The sequence below is a fragment of the Pelobates fuscus genome, chromosome 2 (assembly GCF_036172605.1).
Source record: "Pelobates fuscus isolate aPelFus1 chromosome 2, aPelFus1.pri, whole genome shotgun sequence".
Lineage (NCBI taxonomy): Eukaryota > Metazoa > Chordata > Amphibia > Anura > Pelobatidae > Pelobates > Pelobates fuscus.
In genome coordinates this window covers 148,665,979-148,690,548 of record NC_086318.1, presented here as the reverse complement: position 1 = coordinate 148,690,548, position 24,570 = coordinate 148,665,979, and the positions used below count along the sequence as shown (strand labels likewise).

Below are 24,570 nucleotides of genomic sequence, written 5' to 3'. Positions count from 1 at the left end.
GGGGAAGGAAAGTTAATAACTGTTTAATTGATATGCTTTCTTAAAGAAGTACGTTTTTAATGGTCTTTTGAAGGAACTGAGATTGGTTGAGAGACTAACATAACAGAGAAGGAAGTTCCTTAGGTACAATGTAGCACTAGAGAAGTCTTGAAGGTGGGAGTCAGAGGTGAGAGTATGAATAGGTAATAGACGCAGATTTTCTTCAGAGTGTAGGGCTGTGGACGGGACATACTTGTGTATCAGTGAGGATATGTAGGTAGGGGTATCGTTATGTAAAGATTTGTAAGCAAGCACCAGATGTTTAAATTGAGCCTGTATCTTACAGGAAGTCAATGTAAGGAGTGACAGAGGTGGGAGGCATGGAAGGTGTGGGCAGACAGGAAGACGAGCATTACAGCCACATTCATTATAGATTGGAATAGGACCACTGAGAAACGGATTGCAGTAGTCAAGGCGAGAGAAGATAGCGGCATGGACCAGCATCTTCCCTCATCCAGCAGTATATAGGGGCGAATGCAAAATATGTTTTTTGGGACAGAACCACTAGGATTTGGCAAGTGACTGGACTTGAGGGAAGAAGGAGAGGTCAGAGCCAAAGAGAACACCTAGGCGAGCCTGTGAGGTAGAACTGATGGTAGTGCCATTGACTTGGAGACAGACAGACGTAAAGCAGCAACACTTAAGAGAGGAAAGATGAGAGGACCAAATAGCTGATGAGTTTGCCAAAGGGAGGCCTTATAGAGCGAGAACAGTAGGGAACCAAGAAGAGGAGAGGTGTTTGTAAAGGAGAATGGTTGTGGAGGATAGGAAGAGGCAGAAAAAGAAAACAGAATGAGCGTTAGGAGAGTTAAGAGGAGAACCATCAAATTGCAGAGTCTCGTAGACTGAGATTACTGAGGATGAGAAGATGTTGCTGATGAGCAACAGTGTCAAAAGCAGCGGGAAGGTCAAGGAAAATTAGGCAAGCATAGTGACCACTGGATTTAGCAGCAATTAAGTTGTTTCATAAAACATTATTGATCAAATACTAACTCTTGTACTGACAAGCACTCAGGGCTGGCTACTGTCAATTCTGTGCATATTTCTATGCACAGAATTGCATTCATTGGGTGAGACTGGTGAGCTGACACTCTTAGCCTTAGCATTTGACTTCTGCAGCTCTACAGAATCCGTATGCACATCAATAGAGCAGAAAGAACCTATGGTGCCCAGTAGGGACCCAGGTAAGAGCGCACACTGTTGAAAAATAGTTTCCCCCCTTACCAGAAATAAGGCCATGATATTTCTTACACCATAACCATTGCAACGGGCGGTAGTGCTTGTGGTGCTTGGAATAACCCTTTAAATATTGTTAGCACAGTAACTCAAAAAAGGCATTTACGGTACTAGTGTCAATATCTAATCAGTTGCGCCAGTGTAGAAAACTCTCGTGGTGAGTTCAAAAACTCCCATATAGGTACATAAAACATGGGATAAGAATTTATTTTTCTAACACAGAATAGGCAACTTAAAGGTATATAGGAAGTAATTCTGAATGAATTCTATGCCTGCCCTAAGACAGGCAAGTTTGCAGAATCATTGGCGTATCACTTGTGAGACTGTTAAGAAAGGGACAACCTTTTATTTGACAAATGCTTACCAAAATGTGATGGGTGTTGCAGGAAGTTATTATCTCATGAATCACATGTAATGCACCATATAAAGCTCTCGTCATTATTCATACGCTAATCACATACCAAATGTATATTATTAAGTATTGGTGAACGATGAGGAGAGTATGAGTTATATGGTTTAAAATCATTGCCAGTGGTAAAAGGTTATATGCCCATGCAATAATTGTGCATTTTCCTTCCGATGATATTGTTTTATAGTGTTTGTGAAAGTATTTCAATTTTATTTTGCTGATATGCTATTGAGTCCTAGAAACCACCAAGCATCCATATTGTTAAGTCATAACTTGTGTATTAGCGATATGACTTTGAAGAGGTGGATTTGCAACACTTTAAACTATCAGTTCAAAATTGACTTGTATACACAATACTAGAATATGCAGTCAGCTCTCCTAACCTGCTCAACATGACCGATCAAAGGACAAGATGTCATCTATTAAAACTTAAGGAAAGGAGAGTTCATCTACAGTACAGAAAATAGTTTGTTACACTAAGAACAACAAAGACACAGCATTATCTGCCTTGAGAATTTATTTTATTAAATTCACTAGATTATCTTTCATACAATAGGAATTATTTCTGGCAAAGCAGAGTACTTTAAAATGAAAAGAATTGATATCCAATATTTGTCAGGACTCATTTTGCATCAGCAGTAAATATAAGGATGTTTAAAAGGCTCTACATTATTGATCTGAGTGTTTCTTTCAACCTATTTTATTATGTAACTGTTTAACCTCATTAGGCCTTCATAGGTGCCTTAGCTGGTTTTAGTCTGGTAGAACCTGTCCTCAAATTTGTATTGTATGTATTTATTTCCAATAATAATGTCTGTGAAAAAATATTTACAGATGTGAAACAAAGCATGCAAAATATGAGCTATACTTTGAAAAAAAAAGTAGCAAATGTGCAATACAGATACATTGATAAAAAAAATGCATGTTAATAAAAAGAAAAAATAAGTTGCTGCAATTAGAAGAAAAGAGTGGAGAGACACAGAGGCAAGTCAATGCAACTGGAACATCTGTTCTACGCATATTTTCATTTGATTCTCAAGCTGATTGTCATGCAACCTTATAAGAATTCAAACAGGGAATTTTTCCTTTTAGAGAAAAGACACGCGTTGATTTCAATAAATTTAATAATATAATCTTTCCTTCCTGTATACAAAGTAAAATATAATCTTGAGATTGAAAATACCAAAGATCAGATTGTAAATAAAATAGAATAGTTATTTGCTTACTGTAGCAATGGCAACATTGTATCATGTTATTATATCATTATTTTTGGCATTTATGTAGCGCCAACCTATTCCACAGCACTTTATTGAGGTACCTCTAGGGAGGAGGAGTTAAACCTTGAGGATCTGAGGTAATACAGTCCTGAGTCATTATCCTGTATATAAGTCTGTTTAACAAGGGATGTTCTGTGAGCTTAGTCCAATACATTAGCCAGTAATCCATTTAGATAGAGAGTCATCATATTCCTTTCCAAGTCAGCCAGAGAGTATGTAACGGGTTTGTTTTAAGGGGTTGATTCTGTCAGAGTAAGCCAGAAGTCTAAAGCCAATAGAACGGTAAACCAGGTAAGTATCGGCGATGCTATTGCTGCCCAGGCACTAGTGCAATAAGGGGGGACCTGGCACAGGTTAAATCCTGATGTGTGCCCCTACCTGCGCCAGGTCCCCCTGTGTAGTAGGGGCATGTCGCCTAAACAGCGAACAGCCAGTGTCTGTTCGCTGTCATTTAAAACTAAATATAAAAATCAGTATCTTATATAGAAGTGATAGAGAGCTACGTTAAGAGTAAATGTAACCAAAAGTTATAGCAAAAATGATAACAATGTTGCAATATGAAAAAGTAGCTATTTAGATCTTTTTGACACATACTCTTACTGTAGCTCTAACACTTCTATATAGGATACATTTATATCCAGTTTTAAATGACAGTGAGCAGCCAGTATGGGGGTATAATATTGATAAAAGGTAAATTAATTCCTCCCGCATGCCCCTACTGACGGCATGCATCAGAGTGACCCCCATACTGATTTATATTTAGTTTGAAATGACAGCGAGCTGCCATTGGCTGTTTGCTGTGTAGGGGCATGCGGAAGGATTTAACCTCTTATAGGTTTTAATGCCGGCAGGAGGGGGGGGGGGGGTGAGGAGGTAGGAATTAATATTATTACAAGTAGGGAGCTGGTAGCGCTGCCAGCTCCCTCCTTGGGTTTTTTTTTGCCGCACATGCACACTGTTATTCATTCCCCTGCAGCACGGAGTCTATTAAATGAACGAAACTAAACTAAAAAAGGTAATGCATTCGGCATTTGCCCTTTCTTTTAGTTTAGATTTCGTTTGTAGGGCTTTCGTTTACGTATAAGTAAACAAATATGAAAAAAAAAACAGAATTTTCTGACGAAATCGTATTGATATGAAAACAAATGCACGTCTACTAATCTGATAATGACTAGCATTAGCAAAGGAATGAGCATGCTTTTCTAGATCCTAGGCCATTCTATGCAAGCAGTAGGTAGCATATTCCTAGCTAGAATCAACATCAATGATAGTGTTGATTGTGTCTGTATTCGGTCACAGGGTTATTCACTAAAGTGAAAATTCAAAGCAAATTTCTAATTGTAAGCCAAAGTAGTACAACTGGAAGCACAAATGACTGTTTCCAAATTGGCTAAAGAAAAACAAGTTACCTGCGCTCTCTCCTTAATCCCTATGTATTTTTATACAAATGGAGGTTTTTTTAGTTACCTCCAATGGCCATGAGAGGATGAGCCCACCTGCCAACGTCAAGGCAGACCCCCCTAGGTGGGTCCTAACTCTAACGATTCACCTTGCTTCCTTGAGCCTCCAGCAAAAATCTCTACTAAGACAGAAAGAGGTATTTTTTATATACACCCCTATACATTATTAACCCTTAACAGGGAACACATGGGATGGGCGGCTGCATTGTAACAAGGCTGAGTGATGCAAAAAAATGGATACAAATGCAGAAAGATAAGTCCTGCACTCACTCCCATCACTGGGCGTCTGCAAATGACTACAGTACACATCGGCCCCAATATATAGTAAAAACCAAAGAAAAACAAGTTACCTGTGCTCTCTCCTTAATCCTTATGTATTTTTAAACAAATTGAGGTTTTTTAGTTACCTCCAATGGCCATGAGAGGATGAGCCCACCTGCCAACGTCAAGGAAGACCCCCCTAGGTGGGTCCTAACTCTAACCATTCGCCTTGCTTCCTTGAGCCTCCGGCAAAAATCTCTACTGAGACAGAAAGGGGTATTTTTTATATACACCCCTATATATTATTAACCCTTAATAGGGAACACATGGGATGGGCGGCTGCATTGTAACAAGGCTGAGTGATACAAAAAATGGATACAAATGCAGAAAGATAAGTCCTGCACTCACTTCCATCACTGGGTGGCTGCAAATGACTACAGTACACATCAGCCCCAATATATAGTAAAAACCAATGAAAAACAAGTTACCTGCGCTCTCTCCTTAATCCCTATGTATTTTTAAACAAATGGAGGTTTTTTAGTTACCTCCAATGGCCATGAGAGGATGAGCCCACCTGCCAACGTCAAGGCAGACCCCCCTAGGTGGGTCCTAACTCTAACCATTCACCTTGCTTCCTTGAGCCTCCGGCAGAAATCTCTACTGAGACAGAAAGGGGTATTTTTTATATACACCCCTATACATTATTAACCCTTTAGAAAACAATTTGAAAATTTCACTTTGAATTCTCATTTTAGAGAATAACTCTGTTAATGTTTTTGTAACTATTTGTGTATTCTATGTATTATTTTTTTGGTCTGTTTCAGACAGAAAGAAGAGAAGTCAGATAAATTTACGGACAAAATATGGAGTCGATGTGGGAAACCACGTTTCAACTCGAGATGGAAGAAACAGAAATCTCTGATTGCTGGCGTATTATTGAAGATGCAGATCTTAAGAAAGAAAGTGGATGGCTGTGTTATGAGCAGAAGACCTTTGCTAGGTGAATCAATTTTTCTTACTTTTGACAATATGCATTATTCTTGATAAAGAAGTAGATCTGACAATTGCTGTCATTGATTGTTATCTGGGGAAAGCAGACAATTTAGCTTTTTTTCTAAATATAGAAGTAACTTTAATGTCTAGTTTCATTCAAACAGTTCAACTTTATAATATAAAAAAGTCAAAAAATTATATATTTCCTTTTATTTTTAAATTGACAATTTTTATTTTCTTGCAAGAAACAATGGGGGGTACATAAAAGAAAAGGGGGATCGGAGAGGATCACATTGTACACAAGATTTAGATGACATGTTAATGATATTTATATATCTGCCTGTATAACCCTTAATCTATGTCCTGTTATGGATGGTAAGTCGATCCTGTGGTTGTTCTTGCATCTGTGATGTTGCATCAGATCCTTAAATATTGTACAGGTAAAAACTATATACATGAACATAATACATAAGCAAAAAACAAAAAAAAAAAGAGCAAAAGAACAGTCTATGGCATTGCTTACATTGTGCTGTGGGTTGTTTAGTAGCATTAACCCTGTCAGGGCTTGTTGGTAGGGTATGTGGCGTTTTCAGGTTCGGCTAGGTCTGCTAATTCTGTAAGGGTTGAAGTGTCCCACTATGTTGTAAGAGAGGTCAAATTTATAGACCTTCCTCTATCTTCATTTCGGAACTCAAGGTGGGTCATACATTTGAGTATTTTCGTTTGTCTGGGTGCTGTCTCTGTATTTTTGACATATGTCGTGTGTTTGTATGTTTGAGAGGCCCGTACGACCCTGTGTTCCTGCGAATCTTTCATAATTCACATTTCTGGAGACTTTGTTTATTATTTCAGTTCTGGATGGGACTGATTTAGATCTCCATTTTGGGCAATGGCCGTAGTCGCTGCCACGATGACGGGTGGGTTTCGGTAAGTTGCTTGGTACTATGTGGAGTAGATATGATTCTATTGATAGCGGGATTTGTTTCCCCGTGCTGTCTTTGATTATGCCTTCCACCATTTCCCATATTGGTCGTATGCGGGGGCTTGACCACCAAATGTGGAGAGTGTCTCCTATTTATTCTTGGCACCTCCAGCATTTATTATCTATGGTTTTGTACATTTTTGCTATTTTGTTAGGCGTTAGGTACCATCGGTACATTATTTTTCTGGAGATTTCTAGGTGTGATGAACATAATGAGGTACCCTTGTGGGCTGTGAAAGCCTTGTGCCATTCTTGGGATGTGAATTCCCTTCCTATGTCTTTGTGCAATTTCATATTTATACACTTATATTCATATTGTGTCATTTGGGTATCTTCCCTCGTTTGTTTTGAGTGCCGACTGTCCCCATGGATTGTGTGGTGTAATTGCATGTATGAGAATTGGTCCGTTTGAGGTAGGTTGAGTTGTGCCTTCAAGTCCGTGAAACTTTTAAGGGAGCCTTAATGGTATACCTGATATAGATGTGTTACATTGTGGGTTGCCCATATTTTGTAGTTAAATGAGGGGTTTAGGATGTGTAGGGTTTTCAGTGGAGTTGCGGGGGACCATTTGGGCTGCGAGCACACCTTGTGTCTGTTTTTGTCCCATATAGATAGCATCAGTCTGGTGGTTGGCAGCATTTCGGGATTATGGGGTCTTAGATCTTTTGAGGCCCACAGAAGGTGTGATAGGGATCTCCCTATTATTCTATTGGATTCTAGAGCTACCCATTGAGGGGTTAGTGTATGTCAGTGGCAGCCTAGGACGTTGGCTAGTTGTGTGGCCCTGTGGTATTCTCTGACATTGGGGAAGCCCAACCCTCCAGTTCTTACTGTTTGTGATAGCATAAGCAAAAAAAAGGATGATCTGCAGAACCAATCACAAATAAAGCAACATAGCGTATAACTGTGTATATAAACAGATTATAAGAATTGCGTTCACAAGTGGCCACTCACACTTTTACTGAAGTTTGCAAGCCTTGAATATTTATTTATTTTCAGGATGAGAATTCCAAATCTTCTAGGTTACAATCTCCATAGATGCATTTGATATATGTGCTCAAGAAAGGAAATATAATAAAAATGAGGTGCACATTCAGAGTGAAGTACAAAAATGAGTTTTAATAACTTACATCAAAATATAAAATCATCAGTGTAGTCCCTCTATGTCACCACCAGGGGTCCTACGCGTTTAATCCAGCAAAATAGGACTTACTCAGGGACTTGCGTGGTGTATGATCAACAGATACAAATGAACATAAAATAAACAATAAAAATCCCCTCCCTCCCCAGTCCTTATATACATCCCTCAATGTCCACAAAATGAATGATTTCCTGCAGGTGTTTTCTTTTTCGGACAAATCCTATGATCTCCATCCCTCGGCCGAGTGCCGTGACGTCATCACGTGCGCCGTCCGATGACGCATGCGTTCCAACATGCGTTTCTTTGCCGAAACCCGGAAGTAAGCCGGAAGCTGTTATAGAATTTTCTTTCTTGTCCCTGCTCGATCTCAATCAGGCATACATTCAAAATTAATGGAGACAAGGAACAAGAGGAGGGGGTAGTAAATACTTCACTCAGCACCAGAATAATTCAATACTTATTATATGAATACTCAATTGCCATTGTTGTCTATACATCAATTCATACTATATATGTTATAATAAAATACATAAAGAGTAAATAAATAAATATGAATAAAAATAAAAATAAGAATAAAAATAAAAATAAAGATAAAGTAAAATAAAATTAAAATTAAAAATACAAATTAATATGAAAAATATAAAAATAAAATAATAATATATACAATTATTTCTTTCAAGAGCACAAACATTTATATGGTGAACAAAATAGTGCAATACCCAGATATATATTGCATTCTTCCCATTGCTTTTCAATATGGAATATAGACCGTTTAAGTGGTTTCTATAGAATCTACTTAAAGAGAAACATTTTCTCTATTATGTGTGACTATTATGTTATAGGTCTATATTAAATCTAAAAGATTAAAAATATTTAATGAATCTTCATATAAGTAGAGGGGTTTTTGCAACCTACCCCCACAATTTCTTTCAATTTCAAAGCAAATGAGATTTCCATAATGCATACCATTTTCAGATCCTAAAGTATATACAATTTGCCCATTATGAATTCTATTTTGTAGTTTAGCCCAAAAGATTTATTAATTTGGCTTCTTAAGGTTCAAAATATTAATGTGTTAATTTTAACTTCATATAGATGGAGGTAGTAGCCTAGATCTATTATGAAGGAATATTGTTGTTATTATCTTTATTGGCCATGGAAAAAGTGCAATATTTACAAAGGAAATATAGAAAAGAAAATACACAAAATAGAAGAAAAAAAAAAACTGAAAAAACACAGAACAGATCTTTAATCTTCATGAAAGCAGGCTCCGCCCCTCAAAATTATACATTTCTTAAGGATTAGTCTCAGATTATCTGAGACATATGCCCTTAGTATTTACATAGTGTCCCTTACCTTTTCTTCCGTGAGTAAATATGTTATTACATATTGAAGATACATTTAAAAATATTAAAACTATTGGGTTTATTAAGCAGGTATTTTACTTTTACATGGCATTGTTTCTCGTAAAGAATATTGCACACACCAATTATCCTGGGGATACTTCCAGCAGGGTGCTCCAAACAGGGTGAACTAATGTCCCTTAAAATATATAATTGTGAAAAAGTCATCTGGGCACCCCTGGAGGTTTTTTGATAGGCAGTCTTTATTTGGAGTGCATAATAAAATACAACTTTTCAGCTCCCATGACTTGATAAACACTGCCAATCAAAGAAACCTCCAGCTGTGCCCAGACCACGTTTTCACAGTATAGTTTCTTGTGATACATTACATTTGCACAGTTTGAACTCAATTTAATACTCTTTCCAAATGATTCAATGCTGTTAGAAGAATTTTACAGATTATTTATCTACATACATCATTTGCACTGCTTTTTAAATCAAACCCTTTATTAGCAAATATATTTAATGTATGGTCAACATAAAAGGGCCATTGTACGCTGTCCATTGACTTACAGTCTTGTAAAAAGCAGTACTTATATACAAAGTTATTAGCAAGATAACTTGTGAGCTTACAATATACAGGGAGTGCAGAATTATTAGGCAAATGAGTATTTTGACCACATCATCCTCTTTATGCATGTTGTCTTACTCCAAGCTGTATAGGCTTGAAAGCCTACTACCAATTAAGCATATTAGGTGATGTGCATCTCCGTAATGAGAAGGGTTGTGGTCTAATGACATCAACACCCTATATCAGGTGTGCATAATTATTAGGCAACTTCCTTTACTTTGGCAAAATGGGTCAAAAGAAGGACTTGACAGGCTCAGAAAAGTCAAAAATAGTGAGATATCTTGCAGAGGGATGCAGCACTCTTAAAATTGCAAAGCTTCTGAAGCGTGATCATCGAACAATCAAGCGTTTCATTCAAAATAGTCAACAGGGTCGCAAGAAGCGTGTGGAAACACCAAGGCGCAAAATAACTGCCCATGAACTGAGAAAAGTCAAGCGTGCAGCTGCCAAGATGCCACTTGCCACCAGTTTGGCCATATTTCAGAGCTGCAACATCACTGGAGTGCCCAAAAGCACAAGGTGTGCAATACTCAGAGACATGGCCAAGGTAAGAAAGGCTGAAAGACGACCACCACTGAACAAGACACACAAGCTGAAACGTCAAGACTGGGCCAAGAAATATCTCAAGACTGATTTTTCTAAGGTTTTATGGACTGATGGAATGAGAGTGAGTCTTGATGGGCCAGATGGATGGGCCCGTGGCTGGATTGGTAAAGGGCAGAGAGCTCCAGTCCGACTCAGACGCCAGCAAGGTGGAGGTGGAGTACTGGTTTGGGCTGGTATCATCAAAGATGAGCTTGTGGGGCCTTTTCGGGTTGAGGATGGAGTCAAGCTCAACTCCCAGTCCTACTGCCAGTATCTGGAAGACACTTTCTTCAAGCAGTGGTACAGGAAGAAGTCTGCATCCTTCAAGAAAAACATGATTTTCATGCACGACAATGCTCCATCACACGCGTCCAAGTACTCCACAGCGTGGCTGGCAAGAAAGGGTATAAAAGAAGAAAATCTAATGACATGGCCTCCTTGTTCACCCGATCTGAACCCCATTGAGAACCTGTGGTCCATCATCAAATGTGAGATTTACAAGGAGGGAAAACAGTACACCTCTCTGAACAGTGTCTGGGAGGCTGTGGTTGCTTCTGCACGCAATGTTGATGGTGAACAGATCAAAACACTGACAGAATCCATGGATGGCAGGCTTTTTAGTGTCCTTGCAAAGAAAGGTGGCTATATTGGTCACTGATTTGTTTTTGTTTTGTTTTTGAATGTCAGAAATGTATATTTGTGAATGTTGAGATGTTATATTGGTTTCACTGGTAAAAATAAATAATTGAAATGGGTATATATTTGTTTTTTGTTAAGTTGCCTAATAATTATGCACAGTAATAGTCACCTGCACACACAGATATCCCCCCTAAAATAGCTAAAACTAAAAACAAACTAAAAACTACTTCCAAAAATATTCAGCTTTGATATTAATGAGTTTTTTGGGTTCATTGAGAACATGGTTGTTGTTCAATAATAAAATGAATCCTCAAAAATACAACTTGCCTAATAATTCTGCACTCCCTGTATAGAAAACAATGGGGAGCTGACATAAAAAGCTGCAGGGGTTGATTATTATTATTATTGATTACTGATTATTGTTGATATATTGAAACACAATGTAACTTGTAAGATAATTAAATAGTTAAGATTAGAGACAGCTGAATGACCGTATTATAAAGGAAGGTGGGCTAAGAGTGGGTGGTAGGAGGGTGGATAGTGATAGTAAAACAAAATTGGACATGGTTGCAGGCAGTGGCGTACACACAACCCATGGGGCCCCGGTGCAAAAACTGATCCGTGGGCCCCCCCCCGCGCGCGCTTACTCTGCGCGGCTGGGGCCGCAACACATGGCGGCAGGCACCTGGTTGCAGGGCTGCGACCCGTGCGACCGCGGTATGCATAAACACATACACTTAAAGGACCACTACAGACACCCAGATCACATCAGCTCAATGAAGTGGTCTGGGTGCCAGGTCTCTCTAGTTTTAACCCTGCAGCTGAAAACATAGCAGTTTCAGAGAAACTGCTATGTTTCACTGAGGGTTAATCCAGCCTCTAGTGGCTGTCTCATTGACAGCCGCTAGAGGATTTTCTGCGATTCTCACTGTGAAAATCACAGTGAAAAGACGCTGAATGTCCATAGGAAAGCATTGAGTAATGCTTTCCTATGGGCGGTTTGAATGCGCGCGTGGCTCTTGCTACGCATGTGAATTCGGAGCTGAGAGACGGATCGGGGTGGAGAGATCCCCAGCGCCAAGGGAGTCCGGCGCTGGAGAAAGGTAAGTGCTTAAGACACACACACACTCTCATGAACAGACGCACACATTTACTGACAGACACACACTCAGTGACAGACGCACACAAACACTCAGTAACAGACACACACACTCTAACACTAACACACACACACTAATACACACTCTAACACTAACACACACACACACACTCACACACTAACACACACACTCTAACACTAACACACACACTCTAACACTAACACACACACTCTAACACTAACACACTCACTCTAACACTAACACACTCACTAACACACACACTAACACACACACTCTAACACTAACACACACACACACACACACACTAACACTAACACACACACACTCTAACACTAACACACTCACACTCTAACACTAACACACTCACTAACACACACACACACTAACACACACACACTCTAACACTAACACACTCACTAACACACACACACACACACACACTCTAACACACACACACACACACACACACACACTCTAACACTAACACACTCACTAACACACACTCTAACACTAACACACTCACTAACACACACACACTAACACACATACTAACACACACACACTCTAACACTAACACACTCACTAACACACACACACTAACACACATACTAACACACACACACACTCTAACACTAACACACATTTTTTTTAATTTAACCCCCCCAGCCTCCTTACCTGTGGGAGAGCTGAGGGGATTCCCTGGGGTCCAGTGGTGTTGCTGGCCCTGCTGTCACCCGGCTGGCGGGCGCGCGAGGGAGCACTCTCCCCTGAGTGCTTCCTCTTCAGCTCCCTCGCGCGCCGCGTAATGATGCCGGAGCCGGAAGATGACGTCATCTTCCGGCTCCGGTTTCAGTGCGGTGCGCGAGGGAGCTGAAGAGGCAGCACTCAGGGGAGAGTGCTCCCTCGCGCGCCCGCCAGCCGGGTGACAGCATTGCCAGCCTCGGGGGGGCCCGGAGGTGGCCGGCTCCTGGGCCCCCCAGCAGAAGAGGCTGGCCCTGTGGGTACATACCTGGGTCGCAGGGCGGCCGGGCCCCCTGGTGGGCCAGGCCCGGTCACAGCCGCGACCCCTGCGACCCCGGTATGTACGCCACTGGTTGCAGGGGGAAATCCAAGTACAGGCATAATCTGTAGTTGGAAGAAATTAAAATAATTCAGAGACGCAATGTATATGCTTTTCTGTAGAGAGGCAGGGAGGAAGGAAGGTGGTGGTGTGTCATGATTCGGGGAACCCAACACGCTAACACACACACACAGAAAAGGTGCAGTACCGGACCTTAGAGTGGCCGGGCTAAGCACACACAGAATAGTCAGGAGACACGCCGAGTAAGGGGAACCAGAAGACAGAATAACGAGAGACATGCCGAGCTCAAAGGTTAGGAGAAAGTCACAAAGTCAGATTAACAAGCCAGAGAGTACGTAACCAGAAACACAAGTACAGTAGCAATACTAGCAAGCAAAGACCACAACAGGGCAGGGAGGAACAGGAAAGGTAAGTATTTAAACCATAAGGTTAATTCTGATTGGATAATTTCCAATCAGAATTAACAATCACACGTGGGGGATATCTAAACCTCCCACTGTGATTGAGGCACTGTGCCTTTAACGCCGGGTCAGGTGACTGACCCCGGCGTGTAACATATTGGGCGGTCTCCCAGCGTGCAGCGTCATGCATGCTGCCGCTGGGGGATGAAGAGGAGGCGGAGACCGCGGACGGCTGGAGGGTGAGTACCGCGAGCGGAGTGCAGCCTCCCCTCGCAGCCGCCCGTGGGATCCCGACATTACCCCCCCCCCCTCGAAGACCGACCGGAGGGCGGGAAGCAGAAGGCTTCAAAGGAAACCGGGCATGAAAGGAGGGGACCAAAGAGGGAGCGTGCAGATCAGAGCTCGAAACCCAAGACCGCTCCTCAGGGCCGTACCCCTTCCAATCCACCAAATATTGCAGCCGACCCCTAGAAACACGAGAGTCGAGAAGGGCAGCCACCTTGAACACGTCGCTAGGGACAGCGCGAGGGGAAACGGGCCACCCGAGGGGACGAGAGAACTGGTTACACAGCAAGGGCTTCAAGCAAGCGAGACGTGAAACGTGTTCGGTATACGCATGGAAGGAGGCAGGTCAAGGGAGTAGGAAACGGGGTTAACCCTACGTAACACCTTGTAGGGACCAATAAATCTGGGAGCAAATTTAATCGAGGGAACCTTGAGACGGAGGTTCCTGGAGGACAACCATACCCTATCACACGGAACATAAGAAGGGGCCGCACCCCTACGGCGATCAGCAAACTTCTTCTGAGCAGCTGCGGAATGAGACAACGCAACATGGACCTGATCCCACGTCTTCCGCAAAGAGGCGAGGTGCTGGTCCAAGGCGGGCATTCCCTTGTCGGAGAACGCACCGGGAAGGACAGAAGGCCGAAACCCATAAGCAACCTCAAAAGGACTTAAGCCAGTAGACGAACGAGACACCGTATTCCTGGCAAATTCAGCCCACGGAAGGAGGCGAGATCAGTCGTCCTGGTGCGCATTAGTGAAGCAGCGCAAATACAATTCCACAGACTGATTAGCACGTTCGGCTGCACCATTAGATTGCGGGTGATAGGAGGAAGTGAACGAAAAGGAGACCTCAATCTCAGCACAAAAGCCCCTCCAAAACCGAGAGACAAATTGAGGGCCCCTGTCAGATACGATATCCTGAGGTACCTCATGCAAGCGGAACACTTCTTTGGCAAACACCTGAGCTAACTGAACCGCAGAAGGCAGTTTCTTAAGCGGAATAAAGTGCGCCATTTTAGAGAACCTATCCGTCACAGTCAGTATCACTGTCTGACCATCAGAAAGAGGAAGGTCCACAATAAAATCCATGGATAAGTGGGTCCATGGTTTCTTGGGTATAGAGAGAGGCATCAGTAAACCCTGGGGTCTCACATTAGGGGACTTACACTGCGTACAGACTCGACAAGCCTGAACAAAATCCACTACGTCTCGCTTGAGCGAAGGCCACCAGAACTGTTGAAGGAGGCCCTTGTAGGTTTTGGTAACCCCCGGATGACCAGCAGTTTTGGCGGTGTGAAATAAAGTTAACAACTTTTTTCTGTCATTTGCTTTAACGTATAGTTTACCAACCGGCGTCTCAGGGGGTGCTTGGGTTTGGTATGTCTTAATACTATCAAGGAAAGGAGATGAAACAACCAAACGGGTAGCAGCTATTATCTGAGACGCAGGTACAATAGGTTCAGGAGTCGGGTTAACATATTCTACTGGTTCATGCTGTCGAGAGATAGCGTCAGCTTTGGCATTACGGCAACCAGGTCTATAGGTAACAACATATTGGAAGCGTGAAAGAAATAGAGACCATCTAGCCTGCCGGGCAGATAACCTTCTAGCATCAGCTATATAGGAGAGGTTCTTATGATCTGTTATAACCATAATTTTGTGTCTAGAACCCTCTAATAAGTACCTCCATTCCTTAAAAGCTAACACAATAGCTAATAATTCCCTGTTCCCAACATCGTAATTCTTTTCTGGATCAGACAACCTTTTTGAAAAGTAACAACAGGGATGGAGGGGTTCGTCACACGACAACCTTTGTGACAGTACTGCTCCCACACCCGATTCAGAAGCGTCTACTTCCATAACAAAGGAAAGAGAAGGATTAGGGTGGTGTAGCACTGGGGCAGAGGCAAATGCCTTCTCGAGAGTTTCGAAGGCCTTAAGGGCTTCAGGAGTCCAAACCCTAGGGTGTAGACCTTTTTTAGTCAGCTTCGTTATAGGGGAGATAAGTGGTGAAAAGTTTTTTATAAATTTCCTATAATAATTAGCAAATCCTATAAAACGCTGGATAGCCTTAAGTCCTTGGGGAAGTGGCCAGGACAGTATGGCTTCCAATTTAGCGGGATCAATACTGAAACCCTGTTCAGAAATGATGTATCCTAGGAATTCCACAGAGGTCTGATCGAACAAACATTTTTCTAACTTACAATAAAGTCCGTTCTGTAGTAACTTTTCAAGCACCATCCTAACATGATTATGATGTGACTTTAAATCAGGAGAATATACAAGTATGTCGTCAAGGTACACCACGGCATAGACATGCAATAGATCCCTAAGGACATCATTTATGAGGTCCTGAAACACAGCAGGAGCATTACACAGTCCAAAAGGCATGACCAGGTATTCGTAATGCCCACTACGCGTATTGAACGCTGTCTTCCACTTGCCATTCTCCTTTATACGGGCAAGGTTATAAGCCCCCCTGAGGTCTAATTTAGTGAAGTACTTAGAACCTTTAATACGATCAAACAACTCAGTGATGAGGGGGATAGGTGTAACGGACCGTTTCAGCATATGAGGGGTTAAAATCCGTTTAGGCGATAATCCCCTTTTCTCAGAAAGGCACAGCTACTGCAGAACATCAGAACTCACGAACTGGATATAGGTGAATAAGGTAGCACTCCAGCTGGAACCTCACAAATAGCTGCTAGCAGATGAATAGGAAAAGCAGACATCAGCTTACACTCCTAGCAGTCAAATCTCCAACAGCATACAGTGAATCCCCCCAAGAACGAGACAAGGCTCCGTGTTGAAGGTCAAGCAGTGGTCTGAGGTGCTGGGCACCCAGCCTGGTTTTTATTACATGAGTACACATACAGGCCACACCCAGGGGGAGGCATAAAATAACCAATAACATAGATGTTACCTCCCACACATCCCCTCCCCTTAGTGTGACACTTAATCCCATTATGTGTACAGTTCAAAATATACTTTTACACAACTTTCATAACTTTAAAACCATACATCACATTCACATAAAAATACATATCCACAATCAATCCATTCAGGGGAACAACATATTAAAAAATGGCATGAATCAGACCAGGGGTTCAAAAGTTAGTAAAAGTATCTTTTATTCCCCCTGGCTCAAACAGTAAAAGTAAAACATCCCCACAATGCATCCTGGCTTCCTTCCTTCTGCCCTGGAGATAATTGGAGAAGAAATCTAATTATCCAGGACTAGAGGCAGACTCCATTAACCACATGGTTGCAAAACAACATAAAACTCTTTAAAATACATAAAGTCACTTTTTATACATTAAACACAGACATTTAACATATCCCCAGATAGCTCAGGTCTGCGTGCACATTATTAGGTGAATGGCACGCAGACCACACAAATACAGTTTAATTGCCATGGAGCCAAAGTCTTTCCCATAGTCTTTCATTATATGAATAGGCTCCATGGCATAGCTATCTGGGGGTATCACTGCTCACACAGGGCAAGTACCGAATGGCCCCACTGTATTTAAAGGTCCAGAATGAGTGACATGCACTCTGTTAGGGCCGAATACTGTTTGTAAAGGGCCCAATCTCCCAGGGCCATAGTCCAAAGGCAGCAGGCGGGCAACCAGGCTTCTCCAGTTCTCAGTGGCGAGGTTGGTTTCGTCACATCTCTCCCCCTTTCCAAAAAGACTAACAGGGTACCTGACCTCCTGCCGGTCAGTGCCCTTGTTAGTCCAGCAACCCACCCACAAAGCAGAAACATCAGTACAGCCCACCCACAATAAATGGTTACTACACCTGGGTAGAGGAGAAAGTTGTCCATGTCCAGGTGCCTCACCCCGGCTGTGCAGGGGACTGGTAGGCTGCCTTGGTGGGTTGCTGAGTGGGCAGAGACCAGCGGTACTCTGTCCTGATGCCAGCACTACCACCGGAGTAGTCTGGTTGGAGCCTGGTTGCTGGAGACGGATTGTCTCCCCCTTCGTTGCATAGCTCTGCTGCTGAATGGGGAGACCGGTTGTCTCCCCCTTGGATACATAGTTCTGTCGTGGGGGGGTAGGACCGACCATCCCTACCCACTGTGTGGTAAGTGCAGAGACCACGGTCCCATCTGCACCGGTGGGGGGCTTACAGTCTCCCCCTGGTACATTAAACTGCCGCTGGGGAGAGGGGGTAACAAGCTCCTCTCCCGATAGAACACTCTGCCCATTAATAATCCGCCGCTGGGGAGAGGTGGTAATAAGCTCCTCTCCCATGCATACTTCCATCATCTGCGGAGGGAGACCGACCGTCTCTTCTCCTAATACAGTGTCCTGCTGTTGGGGAAAGGAGACTGGGCTCCCAATTCCCAAAAAGTCACGCTGCTGCTGGGGGGTAGGACCAACTACCTCTGCCCCCTGTAACTCAGCCTGCCGCTGGGGAGGGAGGACGCTGCTCTCCTCTCCCTCTACTTCACACTGCCGCTGGGGAATGGAGACTGGGCTCCCAATTCCCAAAAAATCATGCTGCTGCTGGGGGGTAGGACCAACTACCTCTGCCCCCTGTAACTCAGCCTGCCGCTGGGGAGGGAGGACGCTGCTCTCCTCTCCCTGCATTTCACACTGCCTTCCCGGCATATCACTCTGCTGCTGGGGGGTAGGACCAACTACCTCTGCCCCCGGTAACTCAGCCTGCCGCTGGGGAGGGAGGACGCTGCTCTCCTCTCCCTGCACTTCACACTGCCTTCCCGGCATATCACTCTGCTGCTGGGGGGTAGGACCAACTACCTCTGCCCCCTGTAACTCAGCCTGCCGCTGGGGAGGGAGGACGCTGCTCTCCTCTCCCTGCACTTCACACTGCCTTCCCGGCATATCACTCTGCTGCTGGGGGGTGGGACCAACTACCTCTGCCCCCTGTAACTCAGCCTGCCGCTGGGGAATGGAGACTGGGCTCCCAATTCCCTGCAGGGCCGGTGGAGAGACCTCGGTCCCATCTCTACAGGCCACCTGGGGTTCTTCCCAGTAAATCTCTACAATATCTTCCCAGCGGAAGGGGTCTGGATCTGGGTCTGTCACCTTACTGTCCTGCTGAGCCTTCCCAATGAAGCTGAAGAGATCTTGGTAGTTTTGCTCCAGTTCCCACTCCAGGGCTGCTAGGTGAGCCAGGTCTTGCTCTACCTCATGGGGGTCATCCCACTCATGCCTAGCCTCCCTCTCATAGAAAATGTCCTGCAGTCTGGTTTGCGCAGGGCTCCCGAAGCCAGGCTCTGCAAAGGACTCCCATAACAAGCCAGGACCATCAAACTCCTCTCCCTCTGGCTTGTCATGTTCGGCTGTCCAGGGTATATACTGTGCCATATACCACCAGAGCGCCTGGTAGGCATCCTCCAGCCATAGCTCCTGCCATACACGGTGCTCTAGTTCCTTCACCCATTCCTCCAGGGGCTGCTCTCCCAGGAAGGGCATCCGCAGGGCCACTTGCTTCTGCAACCGCTGCTCTTCACTGGGGAGACTCTCACCCCGCTGGTATTGTACATTATCCAGGGCCTGGTACCAGATGCCTTTCCTTATTGCATCCCGGTCATCCATGTCACCCTTATTGTACTCCACTGCTGGTTCCATCCTGGTGCTGTCAGGGTCGCTGTACTCAGACATGCGTTGCCCTCAAATTGTAAATCCAAAGAAATGGTGTTCTGTAGCTGTCCTTCTGGCTGTAGGAACGATCCCGCCGCTTGCCACCAATTGTAACGGACTGTTTCAGCATATGAGGGGTTAAAATCCGTTTAGGCGATAATCCCCTTTTCTCAGAAAGGCACAGCTACTGCAGAACATCAGAACTCACGAACTGGATATAGGTGAATAAGGTAGCACTCCAGCTGGAACCTCACAAATAGCTGCTAGCAGATGAATAGGAAAAGCAGACATCAGCTTACACTCCTAGCAGTCAAATCTCCAACAGCATACAGTGAATCCCCCCAAGAACGAGACAAGGCTCCGTGTTGAAGGTCAAGCAGTGGTCTGAGGTGCTGGGCACCCAGCCTGGTTTTTATTACATGAGTACACATACAGGCCACACCCAGGGGGAGGCATAAAATAACCAATAACATAGATGTTACCTCCCACACATCCCCTCCCCTTAGTGTGACACTTAATCCCATTATGTGTACAGTTCAAAATATACTTTTACACAACTTTCATAACTTTAAAACCATACATCACATTCACATAAAAATACATATCCACAATCAATCCATTCAGGGGAACAACATATTAAAAAATGGCATGAATCAGACCAGGGGTTCAAAAGTTAGTAAAAGTATCTTTTATTCCCCCTGGCTCAAACAGTAAAAGTAAAACATCCCCACAATGCATCCTGGCTTCCTCCCTTCTGCCCTGGAGATAATTGGAGAAGAAATCTAATTATCCAGGACTAGAGGCAGACTCCATTAACCACATGGTTGCAAAACAACATAAAACTCTTTAAAATACATAAAGTCACTTTTTATACATTAAACACAGACATTTAACATATCCCCAGATAGCTCAGGTCTGCGTGCACATTATTAGGTGAATGGCACGCAGACCACACAAATACAGTTTAATTGCCATGGAGCCAAAGTCTTTCCCATAGTCTTTCATTATATGAATAGGCTCCATGGCATAGCTATCTGGGGGTATCACTGCTCACACAGGGCAAGTACCGAATGGCCCCACTGTATTTAAAGGGCCAGAATGAGTGACATGCACTCTGTTAGGGCCGAATACTGTTTGTAAAGGGCCCAATCTCCCAGGGCCATAGTCCAAAGGCAGCAGGCGGGCAACCAGGCTTCTCCAGTTCTCAGTGGCGAGGTTGGTTTCGTCACAATAGGGTAGGCGTTTTTAATCGTTATGTTGTTCAGACCCCTGTAGTCTATACATGGCCTTAGGTCACCCTCCTTTTTGGCAACGAAAAAGAAACCAGCCCCAGCAGGAGAGGAGGACCTTCTGATAAAACCTTTTCTTAAGGCATCCTGTATGTACTCCTCCATGACCTGGTTCTCTTTTTCGGAAAGAGGGGTATACCTTACCCCTAGGCGGCATAGTACCAGGTAAGAGGTTTATGGCACAATCATATTCACGGTGTGGGGGCAGTTTATCTGCCTCCCTTTTTTCAAAAACCTTTGCTAGGTCTGCATACACAGGAGGGACAGAAACAGAAAGTGGTTTGGCTGTGGGTACATTAAGCAAGCCAACAGGACAAACACGAGTCATACAATCTCTTTGACAAGACTTCCCCCAGGAGAGAATCTCCAAACAACCCCAATCAATCATTGGGTTGTGTTTAACCAACCAGGGGAAGCCCAAAACGATAGAGGCTGTAGGAGAGTCGATTATTTGAAAGGACAATTTTTCCTTGTGCAAGGCACCCACAGACATAACCAGTTCTTGGGTCTCATGGGTCACCAGAGGTTTCTCCAGTGGTCTACCATCTATGGCCTCCATGGCCAAGGGAGTGACCTTTTGGATCAGAGTCAAAGATGCGGTTTGAGCAAAACTCTCATCCATAAGATTGTCAGCAGCCCCTGAATCTATCAAGGCTTTGGTAATCACAGTAGTATTTCTAACAAAAAGGGTAACCATAATAAACGGTCTAGCAATGGGGACGTGAGGGGAAAACGACATAACACCCGAGGCCGACCCCTCTATAGGCCTTAGGTGCTGAAGTTTTCCCTGCAATTCAGGGCAGGTTCTTAGAAGATGTCCCCTTTTCCCACAGTAAAGGCATAACCCTTCCCTTCTTCGATATGATTTTTCAACCTCAGTTAACCCAGTAGCACCCAATTGCATGGGTTCAGGGGGAGGTTGGCTAGAAGGGGGTAATGCTAGTAGCGCAGTATTGGGTAAAGCAGGTAACATCTGTGTATACATACGCCTCTGACTACGTCTCTCTCTAATACGATTATCAATATGGATGATATAATCAATAAGATCATCCAGAAGGACAGGCAATTCCCTGGACGCTATTTCGTCCAGGATGTAAGCGGCCAAACCCTCCTGAAAGGCCGTTACGAGAGCGTCATTATTCCAAACCACTGCAGCTGCTAAAGTGCGGAATTCAATAGTGTAATCCGCTACCGATCTGTTCCCTTGTCGAACCCTACGCAGAGTTTTGCCAGCAGAAGCAACCATACCAAGTAGATCGAAAGTACGTTTAAAGGCTGTCAAAAACTCAGCAAAGGATGTAGGGGACGTATTTTCCCATATGGGATTAGCCCATGCTAAAGCTTTCCCGGATAGATGGTTAACAAGGAAAGCAATCTTGGCTCTATCAGTGGAATAGGAACGGGGATTCATCACTAAATGGATATCAATTTGGTTGAGGAAACCACGACATAATGACGGGTCACCACTATAACGCTGTGGTGGCGTCAAATGCACTACATGAGAAGGAGCGGGTACTGGCTCAGGAACAGGTTCTGGCGTCGTAGCAACTGCTACTTGGACACCAGGCTGCAAGTGAGCGGTACGAGCCAGTATGATTTGTAAAGCCTGAGCAAATTGGTCCATACGGTGGTCCAAACCATCCATTCTGGCTTCCTGATTAACCAACAACTGTGGAATGTCAGCAGGTTCCATTTTGGCCCTGTTGTAATGTCACGATTCGGGGAACCCAACACGCTAACACACACACACAGAAAAGGTGCAGTACCGGACCTTAGAGTGGCCGGGCTAAGCACACACAGAATAGTCAGGAGACAAGCCGAGTAAGGGGAACCAGAAGACAATAACGAGAGACAAGCCGAGGTCAAAGGTTAGGAGAAAGTCACAAAGTCAGATTAACAAGCCTGAGAGTACGTAACCAGAAACACAAGTACAGTAGCAATAGTAGCAAGCAAAGACCACAACAGGGCAGGGAGGAACAGGAAAGATAAGTATTTAAACCATAAGGTTAATTCTGATTGGATAATTTCCAATCAGAATTAACAATCACACGTGGGAGATATCTAAACCTCCCACTGTGATTGAGGCACTGTGCCTTTAACGCCGTGACTGACCCCGGCGTGTAATATATTGGGCGGTCTCCCAGCGTGCAGCGTCATGCATGCTGCCGCTGGGGGATGAGGAGGAAAACGCCGAGCCCACGAGGAGGAGGAGACCGCGGACGGCTGGAGGGTGAGTACCGCGAGCGGAGTGCAGCCTCCCCTCGCAGCCGCCCGCCGGATCCCGACATGGTGGAGAAGAGTGTATAGCAACTGGTGATATAATTTGTTTGCCAAAATGGTTAACTCTATCTCCCTAAATATAAATTATACACATTTAAACAACTGTAATAAATAGGTACAAAAGAAATAGTAAAAGCTGTAAAATACTGTAAGATAATTAGCTAAAAATGCACAAAACCAAATGGATTTTCAGTCTTGATTGAAGTGTACCTTAAATAACTGCTTAATATGTTGCAAAATTTGGACTTGGTTGCAGAGAGAAGAGCGGGTGCAGGGGTAATCTGTAGATGGAAGGAAATGTAAAAAAAAATAAGCGTCATGGCAAAAGGCTCTTTTTTTCTATTTGAGATTGACAATTTTAATCAACATGGAAAGATTAACATATTTTTTTTTTTTTTGTTCAGGTTCACATGCTCAGGCTGTAATCATCATTGGAGCTCAGGAGTTGTTTGCATTATGTTCCTCTTGCTTAAAAACAAAAAACGTAGATCTGGCACAGTAAAGATGAGGATCTTCAGACAGCAGTGTAGAAAATGCAGCTTTTCTTTGATGGAAAAACCAATAATAACTTCTGAAAACATAAGAAGAACTATTAGTAATCTGGTCATGAAGATTGAGAGAGCATTCTATGAGAAGAATAATGTGTGTGTAGAGTTTAAACCTGTTTCTACTGGTAAATCAGATGGACCTCACGACAAGATGCACTGTGAGGGATGTAAACTGGGTTTCTGTGAAGTGCAAAAATTTCCTACGAGTCATGAGAAAAAAACTGTGAGACAACAGAGTACAGTAGGAATGTCATACAACACAGTAGAACAAGAATATTTAAAAGCTCCAAAAAGCACAATTCAAAGGCATCAAATTAGTGAAAGAACAGGGGACTATGAAGAAGAACAAGAATGTATAAGAAATAATGAAATAACAAATGTGAGACATAACAGTAATAAAGGCAAACATACACATTCCAAGCGCAAAACTGTGAGAAAACAGACTACAATAGGAATGTCACACAACACAGGAGAGCAAGAATATTTCAACACCGCAAAAAGCCAATTTGAAATACATCAAGTAGGTGCAAGTACTTTGTGGGACTACGAAGAAGAACAAGAATGGTTAAGAACTCCTGAAACAATAAATTTGAGACATAACCGTGATAAAGGCAAAAGTACCTTCAATAAATTTCCACTTTCTGCTATCATTTTTGGAATTGGAATAGCCATATTCCTCTCACGGAAATATTTTCATTGATGAAAGTTTGACAGTACATGGTTGTTCCCAATATGACCATACTTGTGATAAAATGTATTTCTATTATTTTGGATTAGAACATGAGTGCAAACAAATAAAAAAAATAAAAACTTAAATTAATTGGCATAAAATAAAATACACATACAAGACTCACTGTCAAGAGGAGGGAAGGGGAGGGGAAGCTTGAGAAAACAAGAACAAAATAATGAAAAAGGCAATAGTTGCACAGGTGACTTTTATTCTTTGGTTTTTAC

The 24,570-nt window shown here is 43.3% G+C and overlaps 1 protein-coding gene across 2 annotated transcripts in view; it reads left to right on the top strand.

Annotated features, from left to right (window-relative positions):
* Positions 1 to 24,333, top strand: part of LOC134585636 (receptor-transporting protein 2-like) — a 47,103-nt gene extending 22,770 nt beyond the window's left edge. For both annotated transcript variants that reach the window (XM_063441088.1, XM_063441089.1), the window contains exons 2-3: positions 5,507 to 5,682; positions 23,473 to 24,333. In XM_063441088.1, the coding sequence (XP_063297158.1) occupies positions 5,546 to 5,682; positions 23,473 to 24,316 (981 nt within the window). In that variant the 5' untranslated portion in view covers positions 5,507 to 5,545 and the 3' untranslated portion in view covers positions 24,317 to 24,333. The remainder of the gene's footprint in view (positions 1 to 5,506; positions 5,683 to 23,472) is intronic.
* Positions 24,334 to 24,570: the final 237 nt, after the last annotated feature.